The sequence below is a fragment of the Musa acuminata genome, chromosome BXJ1-3 (assembly GCF_036884655.1).
Source record: "Musa acuminata AAA Group cultivar baxijiao chromosome BXJ1-3, Cavendish_Baxijiao_AAA, whole genome shotgun sequence".
Taxonomy (NCBI): domain Eukaryota; kingdom Viridiplantae; phylum Streptophyta; class Magnoliopsida; order Zingiberales; family Musaceae; genus Musa; species Musa acuminata.
Window position 1 is genome coordinate 34,983,733 of NC_088329.1, and position 14,091 is coordinate 34,997,823.

The 14,091-nt window shown below is 34.0% G+C and overlaps 1 protein-coding gene across 4 annotated transcripts; it reads right to left on the reverse strand.

Moving 5' to 3' along the window:
- Nucleotides 1-697: 697 nt before the first annotated feature.
- Nucleotides 698-13,986, reverse strand: LOC135625652 (BAG-associated GRAM protein 1-like). Of its 4 annotated transcripts, none has more exons than XM_065130740.1 (18): nucleotides 13,644-13,986; nucleotides 13,244-13,294; nucleotides 12,975-13,072; nucleotides 10,664-10,739; nucleotides 9,951-10,076; nucleotides 9,819-9,865; nucleotides 9,265-9,370; nucleotides 9,040-9,156; nucleotides 7,176-7,205; nucleotides 6,848-6,893; nucleotides 6,206-6,309; nucleotides 4,135-4,278; nucleotides 3,950-4,054; nucleotides 2,132-2,278; nucleotides 1,984-2,037; nucleotides 1,435-1,498; nucleotides 1,282-1,343; nucleotides 698-982 (listed from the first exon to the last, which is right to left on the reverse strand). In XM_065130740.1, exons 1-18 carry the CDS (start codon nucleotides 13,845-13,847, stop codon nucleotides 866-868), a joined length of 1,698 nt encoding a protein of 565 aa, XP_064986812.1. In that variant the 5' UTR covers nucleotides 13,848-13,986; the 3' UTR covers nucleotides 698-865. The 4 variants fall into 4 exon arrangements, with proteins under 4 accessions (XP_064986812.1, XP_064986805.1, XP_064986816.1 ...); XM_065130733.1 differs by having other exon boundaries at nucleotides 699-982; nucleotides 6,848-6,947; XM_065130750.1 differs by having other exon boundaries at nucleotides 701-982; nucleotides 6,848-6,947; nucleotides 13,602-13,761.
- Nucleotides 13,987-14,091: the final 105 nt, after the last annotated feature.

Sequence of the window (14,091 nt, forward strand, 5' to 3'; positions counted from 1 at the left end):
GTCGGTTTAAGTAGGTTCTGCGAACGTGACCTCCTCGAGCTCGGCGATCGTGCCGCCCGAAAAGCCGGCGGCTCGGCTTTTGGTGCGTGGAAGTGAGCACAGCGTTTATGGTGGCTGATGCGATGAAGGAAGCTATGCATGAGGGTCGAGACGAGGAAGTGGGCACACCGAGGTGTTCATGGCCACTGCTTTAAGTCAGAATAATACTGGCGAAGAAGATGAGCGTCATCAACATACGGATTTCGAGGTGATCGCCATGTGAGGATCCATGAAGAGTGCTTTTGAGATCGATAAGCAAGCTTGATAGGTGGGAATGCTGCTTTCATGCAGTGATTGGTGCAAGTAATGAGAGGGATCATAGGATTTTAGTTGGTTTGGTCGTTGGTATCATCGGCTCAATTAACGACACAGTTATAATCTTTGTTTAAGAGGACAAATCTTAGTATCACATGTCTCGATCTTCCGATAAATTGTTGTTAAGATCTTTAAGATGACCGACACATTAATATCAATTTTTTACTTTATCAATTGAAGAAACAATAGAAATGATAGCTTTAAACTATCGTTTCTTCCATTGATTAGGCTAAATTTCATACAAATACAAATATAATGATTTTATTAGTGATCAAAAGAACATTCATGGAATCTCGATCATTCACTACTTGTTCCTCAAAGGTTTTTTGTGGGCAATTTGCAAGGAGAATAAAAGGACAATAATTTGATTGATGCATCTAATGGGAATTGATTGGAGACTTAAAATTTTGATTGACACAGCAAATGTAACAGGACATCATCAATTAGATTAAATGATTCAATGAGAAACACCCCAAAAGAAGACAACAATTAATGTCTTTTTTCACCATCGTTAATTAGTTGAGGAAGGAGAAGAAGCTGATGCTTCATCCATCTCCATGGTTGAGTACTTGGAAGTAAGAAGATATGCGCGAGCTGCCGCCATAAACCGCTCCACCTCTTTCTTTTGCTGCAGCCATGGTAAGACAGATCAACATGTATAAATCATCAGTTGATGAGCGACATCTAGCAACTATATCATCATGTTTCTTTTTTTCTTTTTTGGTCAGCAAAAAACGAAATGAAAAGGACCATTGGACTTGTTCATGCTGCCTTAATTGATAAGTTAGGTTAAGTGATGATGCTTATCGCAGTTTGGTGAGAATGCATGCAGGGAGAAGTCATCGAACAAAGTTTGTAGCTGTGTCTTCACATCACTCATATGTAAACGGATTTAAAAGATGGGAGAGTAGATGAACAGAGGCACACCTCATCAGTGGCTCCAGACCTTATTCTGGACTGCAAAATGCACCACTTCTTAAAATTTACACCTGATGAATGCCATCGATTGAAAAACGATACACCAACAACTAGAGACAAACATGAAAGATTCAAGAACAATAAAACAAAAGGAAAGCATACCAATTCGTATATCCATCGAACAGGAACTCTGGGTGGTTGTTTTCAATGTCCATCTGGTGTGGATCTGCAGAAAAGTGTAGCGTTAACCGAAGAAGATCTTTTGTGCCCTGATATGAGTTTCTCACATTTGCTAAGTCTTCCTTGGTTGTTTTCTATTGTTTGGATTGCAATGACTACTGTTCAAAGTCAAAAGTCACTTGGTTACAGACGAGCATCTTGAAAACAAGAAAGAACGATCTTATGTGCTTATTGTGAATTTATACAATCGATGGGTGGAGTGAATCAGGTACCATACCATATTGGGGGAACTGCCATTTTATGGTACAAACATAAAAGCGAGACCATTATGAAACATCTTGACTTCGTCAACTTGATGCAAACAATTCTCCTAGACAACCAACAAGGTTTAACATGGGAAGTCAAACTATGATGACAATTCTCATGAACCATGTAGCCCATTGGCTCAGTAGCTTCGATAGTTCTACACAGTTTGTTATCAACAGATTAATCAAGTTGTACACAGTTTATTATCAGTATATTATTAAGTACCTCAAAGCAGGAACCGAAAGGAACATCATGAGCTTGCTGCACTGTCTCATAAACCTAATAAATAGAAAATTGTAGGTAAACTTATATTAGGGAAAACTATGAAAGTTTAAATATTTATAAAGTATAAATGAAAGTGTTGGGACCATACCAAGGTTGCCTTGTCACTTGAAAGAACAGCATGTTGCCACTCTGTGACGGCTGTATCTGGAGGGCACAATGGACTGTGACATGGCGACCTGAATGTTAGTTCACGGACCAAACCATCATAATCATCTGCAATCTGCCACTTGCCCGACTGGGAACACAAGTATTAAAATTGTTGCATTCTCCTTAAGGAATATGACATATGCTGAATGCTAAAATACAATTTAGAACACACCTAACATAGATGAGATTTACATTATAATCATTCAAAAAATACAATTCCTGATAAATTAATCACCCCCAAGCTACCGTACCATCCTACCAAAATGCAGCCACATGAGATCAACTAAAAGGTGATATACAAAATTCACAAAGGGTCCATTTGGATCTCTGGAATACAAAGCTTACTTAAGCAGGATACAGTCCAGATGCTCTTGGGAAGCAACCTGTCTATTGTTGAGATCTAATCTGAAACAACCTGTCTATTGTTAAGATCTAATCTCTTGGATCATGAAAAAAACAATGAAATTTATTTGTTATCTAGAACTTCAAAAATGAGATTGTAGCACAAACTGGTTTTCTCATTCATTAACGGTGAACTGTTCCTAGGTGAAGTGATCACAGAGGAAGATGATACATCAGAAAGTTCATCTGATCATTTATAAAAATGAATCTTTTTTTTCTGTGAATGTCAATCAATTGGGACAGATGAATTTTTAAATTCTTCATGATAGCCAACAATATACACCTAAATACCCTCAAGTTACAGGTGCTATGTTAGGTTACCAAATATGAAACTCATGCAAGATCTATTATGGACTAAACTCATTGGTCCAAGAAGTTAAAGAGAGATGGAAAATCATCATCCTCATGCTCTCTGATCATTAACCCTTATAAGTGGTTGTGGGAGAAAGTACTTGCATGATTCAGCCGCTTCCCCTACACACCCTAGAACCAAACATATGGCATTTTAGTTGCTAATTGTCCGACTATAATTGAGTTGGACAAAATCAGTTAAATTATAATCCGATTGGATTGAAGGGATTTTACACTACTGCAACAGTATTAAATCCAACAAAAACAGAAAAACTTTTAGTATTGATTCTTCTATGACACAATATGTATTGAGTAATGCATTGTACACTACTTATGACATGCATTAGGAAGTGCATGTATTGAACCATTCAGTGACTGAACCAATTTGACACAGAAAACAGAAAAGAATGGAAAAAAAATATTGCCATTGACAAAAAAACAACCGTAAGCTCCATTCTGCAATGTATTTTCTGGATGACATGTTTGTTGCATGTCAGTCTCATCTTTGAAAACCAGAATGGGCCTGTCATAGACACCTGCTGATCAAGACGGGACGGTAACCTCACTAATTATATGAAACAGTGATAAAGCTGCAAACCACAATTTGAAAAACCATCCAGACTGGTATGAACTGGATGGTAAATATTGGTATGATGGGAAACCAGGAAGCCTGCCTGCCCAATACCTTTCCTCAGCTCCTCTCATCTTCCTCCTTTCTTCCCCCTCTCCCCTTCCTGGTGCTCACCGCGCTATGCCATTGTACCATTTGTCAATATACCAGACCCAAACCGGTCTGGTCAGCAAACAGTATGGGGTCCAATATCATATTTTAAAACCATGCTATAAATGTAAATGCCAAGGCTTTAATAAACTAATATTTAAATAGGAAATATATCCCCATCACAGGCAGAGGTTGGACTAATTGAATCGGCTTCAATCAGCTTTGAATGATTTCTAGTTACCACACAACTGAGGGTAGAGATTGCACATAGATATAAACACTTACACTAATATTAGTATCATTTTTTGCTGCCAGAAACTCTTCAATAAACTTTGAATCATCACTTAACAACAAAGTAAAGAACTGCTTGGCTGTACATGGGAAAATATCCTGGAAAATTGGATGCATTGTCAATTCTAAATTATATTCATCATAAAAATAAAAAAAAAATAAAGTTAACTTATGCTTACATTGACAGAGCAAAATAGAGCCTTCTCGTTGATGAAAGCTTGTAATCTTTTAGTCTTGGCTATATTTCCTTTAATACTTTTTATTTGCTTTGTATCATTGTAGACAGAACTGCTGCATGCACGCAATGCTGATTGCATCCTCTCCTAGGTTCAAACAATGCAGTCAAGGTAAGCGTTAAATTTTTTTTGTGTCTCAATCATGAACAATAAAGCATGGTTTAAAATAAAAGTCAGAGTCCAAGATATATGAACATATCACTCGTGAACAACAAAACTTGTTTAGAAACTAGTACTGGTCGAATTAGTAATTACCAGTCTAGTTACTATTGGTATTATACTAGTTTATGTTTTTTCTGATGGTACATGGCAATACAGGTTAGTATACTGCTCAATATCTCATTATGTACTGGGATAATAGGGTTGTCAACACCGGTATTTAAAAGATGAAACCTTGCTAGACAGGCTTATAACTATATGTATAAGCACAAGGAAAACTCACCATATTTGCTGCAAGAATCATAGGGGATGTAAGCCATGTCAAAATGCCATTTTCCAAATAAGCATACCAATAATCACATATTTACCAAGTGAACAAAGGCCTTTTTATAATAGTGGTGATACATTCAAGTTAAATGAGAAACTGAAGAAAAAGCTTTAGATGTTTCATAAATCTTCATAATATGGTTTGCAAACCATAGCCATGAATCAGATCTCTAGTTTGTCTATTTTAACAGTGAAATGATGTAATTTACATGTCTACTTGGTTAATTACAAGCCCCTGGATAGAGGTCCAGACTGTTGGACCACGAGTATCAACTGACCACATCTGATCCAACAGTGAATATATACCATCCTTATCAACTTGATGTAAAGCAAGGGATGAAAATGGAAAGCTTGATCCTCTTAGTTGTTTCTTTGTCATTTTTGTCAATACCTACCTAGATGGACCATATTAGACAATCTTCAGTTCTTGATAATAATTGATTGTTTATTCATATTTTCTCCTCTCCTTTATATGTCTTTCACCAAACATCATAGTAAAATATTTGCTAAGTAAACCAGCTCAATTTTGTGATATCAAACTTCTTTTTTTTTTTGTCATTCTGTAATTGTTCTGACTTTTGATGGAAATCAGATGAAGATGAAAAAATCAAAACTTTTTCATGCACTTTTCTAAAAGAAAACAGCCTATATTGATTAAATAAATTGTCATAGACACATTATTTATAATTAGGAGAAATCAAGATCCTTATCATAGCAATTACATATCATCCAACTCCTGATTTTGACATTTTATGTTTGTACTTAATCTATAAAATATAATGTTTCATATCAGCCAGTCTCTTTTCCTATGCAAGCAATAAGAACATCCTCCTCTTGAAAGAGGTATTCAAGTCCTACTAAAATAAAGCACTTATATTTCTCATTATTTTTAAAGACAATTTTGAGAGATCTATAGAGCCCCATTTAGGATCAATTTAGTGTCCAAAAGCTCTGATATCATTGTAGTATAAGTTAGACTAGTTATTTTCTTATTAACAATGGTATTTGGGGAATTGTATAATACAGGATTCATGGCATGCAAAATTATTTTCTCTAGTCTTATGATCATAAGCCCTTGTTTATTCCTATGTTGTTTACAAATAGAGAAGGATGAGTAAACTAATATAGATACACATCCTATAATATCATGACTCATCACAATTTGAATTGTCAATATTGTTCCCTCTCTTTCCTCTCTATCTCTGTTCTATTTCCCCCTTCTCTCTTTTCTCTTTCTCAATTTTCTCCTGAGTCTTCCCATGGAGATTAGAAGGTGCCTGACAGAAGGTTATAACTCCTATAATTGTATTTCTTTTATCACCATAGATGGGAGTTGATAGCTTGAAATGGATATTTTGCCAATGGTTAATATTTTGCAAATAAACAACTGTCTGTACTATCCTTCACTGTTACTGAATGCCTCAAAAAAGTTAGAAAATATATAAAGAAATGTGAAAACAGTTAACAATAAAATATGCAAGAAGACATGCAGCAAGGAGTATAAATTAAACAGAGGAGACATACAGACCTTCTCAGCATCCAATCGTGCTCGGTATAGTTTTATGGTATGCCATAGAGCTCTTATTGAATGGTTCCTATTCCAAAATGATGCAAATTTGTATCTGACTCGACCTGAAAATGGCCAAACAAATGCTTAGTTTAAGGCTAACTGTAAAACCATGGTATCTTCTTAATCAACCACAGGGTCGCATGAGATGGTTTTTTATATTTTTCTATTCGAGTTGTTGAACATATATGAAGGAAGATGGTTTAAGGCAATGAATGACATAGGCCCTCATAAGAGAAGATCTTATTATGGTGCAAGGTAAGTAAATTAAGACAATGCATGACATGGCCTCTTAAGAGAAATATAGGGAATCTAAAATGAATTGAGTATTTATTGTGTTACGTCTACATATATAAAACATAAACCAAGTACCCATGGTCAATAGCTATGTAATAACCAATTGCTTTCATTCAAGTTTCCAGCTTAAACAATTTTTATATATTGTACAATTATTCTAAAATATTTTACTCCAATTATCATTTTGACAACAAAAACAAGTTGTTAATTCTTGGAATCAATATAATTTTCAGTTTTTACTGAATTAGGATATTCTCAGAAAGTACTAACATATTAAATTGAGACGTCTAGAAACAAATGTCTTACCATCTGGACCTTTTAAAGGAGGCACACCATGTCCGCCAGAACCCATCTGGAGAATTATTGTAATTGCAGGATTAATACAAGCATGTTGGCTCCTTTTGATCTGTACTTCTAACACCGGAAAGCAATTTGACACAAAATTATAAATATAGAAAACTTTATGCATTGAAGAACCAGAAAAGAGATCAAATATAGCAAAATATGATCAACGTATATCATTTATATCACAAAAGTATTTAAGCATTTTAAAGTTGATTATTCTATATAATTCTAGGATACTGTAAGAGTAACCAGCAAAGAGTGCACATAAAGCAGAGTATAATCAACATACCACATATATATCACCAAAGGGAATAACCACCTGGAAAAGTTGACGTCAAGTGATTTTTCAGAATCTATGAAAAATTAATATACAGAAAACATTAATAAAATATGAGCAGTTAGAGTACTAAAATGAGAACATTGATATATTTCTTGAAGGCTTAATCAATGTGGTTAGGTTATTCAAATGTAAGCCAAAATAATTTTAAGAACAGGGGATGAGATATCATAGCATCAAGATTGACTAAGCCCAAAAATATGAAATCAGTAATACCACTACCCACCTCATATATATATGTACATATATACATACATACAAACAAACACACACACACACTCACACACGCACGCATGCACGCACACACACACGCACACACACACACATACATACATATGTACATATATACATACATACAAACACACACACACATACACACACATACATACATACATATGTACATATATATATAACATAATAATCTGCCTAATATATATACATAATATATATGTATGTATGTATGTATATATATGTATGTGTATGTATGTATATATATACATGCATATAAAGTTATTTCTGCCTAACTAGATGATTATAACATACAAAGTTATTTCTTTCTTCAATAGTAACCTAATCAATGTGGTTAGGTTATTCAAAGGTAAGCCAAAATAATTTTAAGACCAGGGGATGAGATATCATAGCATCAAGATTGATTACACCCCTTATCAAAATATGAAATCGGTATACCAAACCACCCACCTCATATAGAGTACAAGCTAAAATTAAAAAAATTGATCCACCATAAGTTTAGTGAAGTATGTAACTAATTGGATGCAAATTAATTTCATGCAAACAAAGAGAATTTTCATGGTGGTAAGCAAAAGCTTTGTTATAGGGTATTTTATTTATCTCAAATGAACAAAAATAAAAAATATGTAAACTTAATAATCTGTCTAACTAGATAATTATAACATTGAAAGTTATTTCTTTCTTTAGCAGGAATTGATATTTTATTTCTTTAGCAGAAATTGACAGTTTGACTTGGGAACTTATAGTAAACAAATATAAGAAATATCCTTTTTCTTACCAGTAGAGATCACATTCTATTTGCTTAAAAAAAAACAAATTAAGTATTGCTTAAGAATATGACCAAGTTCAATGTTTTCATGAATGCAAGAAATAAGCATGCCCATGAGAAAAAATAGTGTAATTTGCTTAAGTGAAAAATCAGCAATACCTTTCTTCCTCCATATGACTAGAATTATTTTCTCCTGTGCAATAATTAAACTAAATATGTTGTATCAAGTCACACTCTTTAGATTAATTTATTTGTAGAAAAGCATTATTATAATTTAATGAAGTTTGTGACTAAACTTAAGAATCAAAATTCATTATAAACCAAGGGCATGTGTTATAAAGAAGAAAAAGTAAATTCCTCCCTGCAATCACAACAATGATAGGACTGATCTTTCTCAAAGGAGATGATTGATTCATTAGTGAGTTCTTTATATTTATATCCTCAATCCAAAATCTTATATTGCATGTCGGTTAGCAATAATGAGTAGTCTTCTCAACCTGAAAAGTAAACTTATCATTTAGTAGTTTCTAGTTTCTGTGTACACTTGGGTGACATGTGACTATGTCATTCAATAATTCATCAGGAGCATTGCACTATCACCATTATTCATAGATTTTTATAATCAATAACAACAAAAGAGCATCAACTAAAAACTGTACTAACTGACTGCATCAAGTTTTTGAGTTTAAAGAACAATGTAAAGAATATAGGTAGCCTATTGACAATCATAGACTACAATGTTTCCATCAACAAAATTATCCAAAAAAGGAAAATATCTAAGCCAAGGGATTACCAGACCTTCATTTGTTTAGAGAAAACATTAGAATGGAAGCAAATGTGCCAAGCGGAGACATACATGCGCCCATGGTACAAAAATGATCTTTCAAGAGCACATGAATAACTGTGGCAAATAACCTGGAAAGAAACTGTTGCTTCAATATAATAACTAAATTAGGTCTTAAAATTCTGAAAATTTTAATGTCATTCAAAAAAATATATTTTTATTGAAGTAGAGAAAGTTGCCTCATCTGAAGGTAGTTTAAATATGGTCTGCAGAGGCCCAGGTTTATGATGAATTTCTGATGACAACCTTCTGCGTGCATCTGCTATGATAAAACTACTAAATGACCTAAAGAACAAATAATGCATTATATTTAGAATGATTCAATCTAATAAAATTTATTGATAGAGAACTCTTACTCAGAAATTTCAGATTGTATTAGCATTACAATCAACTATGAAAAGAAAGTCCAAATTGCAAATTGAAAAGAATGCATATAACTTGTGCTTGTGAACACAGATAAACACAAGATGATGAAGCATTCAGGATTCCGAAGCAAACAAGCCAATTCAACTTATGTTGTGTTAATATGCATAAAACATTCAAGAACAAATCATAAAATATAGTTGGACAATTCACTCAGGAAAAAGTTGTCCAAGATGAGTTCATCATACAGAAAAAAAACCATGTTAGAAGAGAACTAATATATAATAGTATAACTACTACTAACAGTGAATAAAAATAAAAAAAGGTTCACAACGAGAACAAATTACAAGCCATTAAAGAAAAATATTACCTTGAGAAAACTGCAGGTAGTTTAAATGAACTAATATGCAGACAGACCTAGAAAAGAAAATGTATAACAATTACAAGAGCACAGTTAAGAGTTTCATGAGGATAATAGAAACTGAAAATGTACTCATTTTACCTCTGCCAATGTGCTATCCAAAGTGTACCAGCTTGCCCCAGTATAGCTTTCTTCTACTGAAACAACCAATGACCCAAGAACTGTGGATTTTCGTACTACATCCCAGTCATAAAATGTTATACAGATCTGAAATCAAAGTCGCAATAGAAAAAATTACCATGGAAAACACCAAATATCATAAAAGTTCATGAGTCTAGAGGACCTTTTTGTATTACGTTATACATGGACATTATGTTTGGTACATGAATTATACCTCCATATCAATGATTAAATGAAGCTACTCTCTTGGAGTGTATGAAGCCTTGGTAAATCTAGAAAATGTTAGATATTGAAGAAAATGAATTTATGTTGAGACAACAACCATTAAGACCTGAGAATAGCAGAATACTTCGTCAATGGCATTGCTTTCTATCATATGTTAATTCAAGAAAGTATGTCCTTCTTTAGCAATTTATGTCGGCACTTATTTTGATTATATTGAATATACAATATAAATGAAGTAAATCCAATTTAGACCGTCAAGTTGTCATGGCATGTCACATGCCACATGCTAGCATATCAAAATAGTGTTATTAGTTACTTTAGATGTCATTTATTACATGTCAAAAAAAGGTGTAAAGAGAACATTTTTTAGTTTTCAATATGTGCAACAATACTGAAAAAACTTCAACAAATTGTAGCAAGAAATAAGATTTTTGAAATGAAGAACTGACCTGAATAGGGAGCTTATCTACAAAGAAATTGAATTCTTCTCCCCATAAAGGGTCTCTTGAGCTGGGTATCATTGAGCTGCATTAGCAATGCAAATGGTACTTAAATAGTGCAATATTTCATCTGCACACTAACCATGTACAAGAAAGAAAAGTAGATTTTATTTGAAGTACAACTTTTGTATCAACATAACAAAAAATATGAAAGAAAAAAGAGGTATTTGGATAAGTTAATTATCCTTGAGATTTGCATTGTAAAAAAGCGAAGATTTAAAAATCTCGATCCAATGCTGGTCCCTACAGTTGGTCAGACCAGTACAAAATACATATATATTGAGTGATAAACAATCTAGTATCACCAAAAAGATAATAATATATATATATATATATATATATATATATATATATATATATATATCAATATCAATTTATATGGTCCAATATAGTCCTTGGTTGAACTAGTAAATATCAATTGATACATACAAGTCCAACTGATGTCTAAAACCTTGGTGGAAGAAACTATCACAAGTATCGAAGTCCAAGGTTTCAAATATGGATCAAACCGACCCATACTATTAATTTCAAGCAGCACAAATTGGTAGTTGAAAACAAATTATTAAAATTGATATCAGACTGATATTTATCTGTCTCTAAGTCAAACATAAATGAAAAAACTACATCAGTCATTTACTTAAAATTGATTCAAGTAAGAAATTACAATCTACATAGACTATTCATAAGATAATATTGCATGGAAGGTAAGACCATCTTATCATATTTAGAGGAACCATTATTACAGCAAGGCAATTGTTATTTCAATGGCTTAAGAGCTTCTTATCTTCTTCATTAGTTAGAAAAGAACCCATCGTATGCAAGGTTAAAAAGAAAAGCAGCAAATTGACCTTTCAATGACTTTTTTTGTCTCCAAGGAATTTGAAAACTATGGTTGTTCCTCCTCCTCTCTGTTGTACTTTGTTTCCTTGGTAGAGATTTATAGGAATCCAACTTACAAAAGCATAGACTAAGGTTAAATTCATATAAATCTAGCCTAGTTTTGAGCAGACTTTTAAGCCTAGATCCATACAAGTTGACCTAAATAACATAGATTGGCCTGTATCATCCATGTACAAACTGTACATCCAACAGGCATCACAAGGCTTGTACCATTCAGCACAAGGCCTTTACCGCTCAGTATGCCCAGAACAGGGGACAGTTTCTTTTTTTTGTCTTTTAAGTATTTTTTTAGGTTTTTCTGTAAATCGGTATGTATCAGTGTCTCGACACAGTACACTGATATGGACCATCACAGTATCGGTCCAAGTCCTAACCAATACAGTATAGGTATGCGAAACTACGAACCTTGAATAAAATAATATGACAATATTGAATCATAAAATAATAATAATCTCAAGTCTCAATTCATCATGTTTCAAGCATCTAGTTCCAAGATGAGTCACCAAGCTTACAGTTAAAGCTATTTAGGCAAAATATTAAGTTTCAAAACTAATTATCAAGTTCCAAGCAACTAAGTTTTAGGGTGTTGTTAATTAATATTGTTTTGTAACTTGTGTATCCTTGTAAATTGAGACCAGTAATTAGGTTACTGTGAGCTAAATTGATTAATTAGGTATCTGGTGACTGAGATATTTAACAAACAAATCATCTATTTAAGGAGGAAAGGAAGCTTGGGAGGAAATTTTGAATTCGGTAAATAAATCCTTGTAATTGAGTATCGAGGTCTTAGTTATTCAAAGAAAAAAGAGAGTTCTTTTTTGCGTTATCCTAAATACTCACTCACCCTCATCTTATTGTTTCATACCAGCAAGCATCTGAGTCTACAGTCTCCAGTGAGTATGAGGTTCATAGGAAACAATGTGGATACAATATCAATTATTAATTATTTTGTTATAAACTTGGGCTCATGTCTATCTAATTCCAATCGACCAAAATCGGCTTTTCACCATATGTATGTGCTGACATAGCATGTTGGTATGCTGGTATAGACCGGACCCATATCAACGTAGCCATGGATAGGCACTATTCTGGTACTCAAAATTATGTTTCTTAAATATTTTGTTGCCATAAGTGAGGCCTAGAGTTCATTAGAGACAATACTGTAAACTTAAACACTTAAAATGGGATGGTAGAATATGTAGATTCAAGTGCCTTAGCAACCATTATCAAGCAAAGACCAGAGCACCAAAGATCTAGATGCTTAACAAAAAACGTTATTGAGATAAGTTAATTACATAATAGATGTAGATCCAAACAACTTGGTCATAACATTATCAGGAAGGAGCATGAATGCACTTACCTATACCGGGTTTGTCCGCCACAACTAATTATTGCATAAGAATCTGATGTGCCATCCAGGTTTGCACCAATTAGGTTCTTGGCCGCCAGTAGTTCCAACTTAAGTACAAACATATTTAGACAATTGTATCTAGTATGGAAAATAAAAAGAGATGCATAACCTGTTTTCAAGTACTATTTGTCCAATAATGGTTTTCTTAAAACTGTAGAGCAAATTGTTCTACTCAAGTATTGTTATCCAATAACTAGTGCAAACCTAACTAGAATTACCTTGACAAGATATGGAGAAGTGCCAAGCAAGTCTTCATTTGATGGACATTTCTACATAATGAGTGAATTAATGTCAAAAAAATGGAAAGACCATTTTGTATAATGCAAAACCAGAATATCAACTGTTTCTTCAAAATAATCTAAAGACATTTCTCCTAGTCATGGTACATTGAAACAAGTCATTGCCTTCTGGCTCCATATTCTTTTATACCATCAGCCAAACCAAACATATGAAGAGATCATATAACTGAAAATCGAAAAATTGTAACTTCCATGTTGGCTAGTATACTTTTTTTTTTTTTGAAGTTTTTTAAAAATAGAAAGTGAAGAACTTTCCAAGACCCGATTTGACTCAAACCTAGAAATTCCAGAAGAATAAACATAATTCTTTGAGTCCGACCTCCTCCTTGTCCTCGGATTCAAGAACAATCTCCCTATTCGCTGCTGTTATTTCACTCCTACAGCGAGGCCAATCGAGCTCGCTTCCTTTGGAGGAGGAGGTAGAGCTCTCCCAAAAGATGAGGTAAGCCGCGATCAAGAGGATCGCAGAGGAGACCGCCACCTCAACCTCCCACCACGAGGGGAAGAGAACGTCTACCAGCATCTGCAATGGGAGAATGACCGATATCTGGGACTTGGAGATCGAGATGGAGTTTTCTAGGGATTTGGAGCTCGGATTTGCTTCCGTTGGTTGCTCCAAAACGGGAGAGAGATTTATACGACCGTCGCGGGAAGTAAAAGGGCCAAACATCGGCGAAATGCCCCCGTCGAACTAAGAACTAACAAAAACGCCACTGAGCGCGCATGGGGAAGACACGTTCTGCTTGACTTCCGCGTTCCCTTCATTT

Coding starts and splice junctions, on each gene's coding strand:
- LOC135625652 (XM_065130733.1), bottom strand. CDS start 13,847: ATGCTGGTAGACGTTCTCTTCCCCTCGTGGTGGGAGGTTGAGGTGGCG. Junction 4,279..6,205: donor CACGATTGGATGCTGAGAAG/GTCTGTATGTCT, acceptor GTTTGAACCTAG/GAGAGGATGCAATCAGCATT. Junction 983..1,281: donor GGTCTGGAGCCACTGATGAG/GTGTGCCTCTGT, acceptor CCATGGCTGCAG/CAAAAGAAAGAGGTGGAGCG.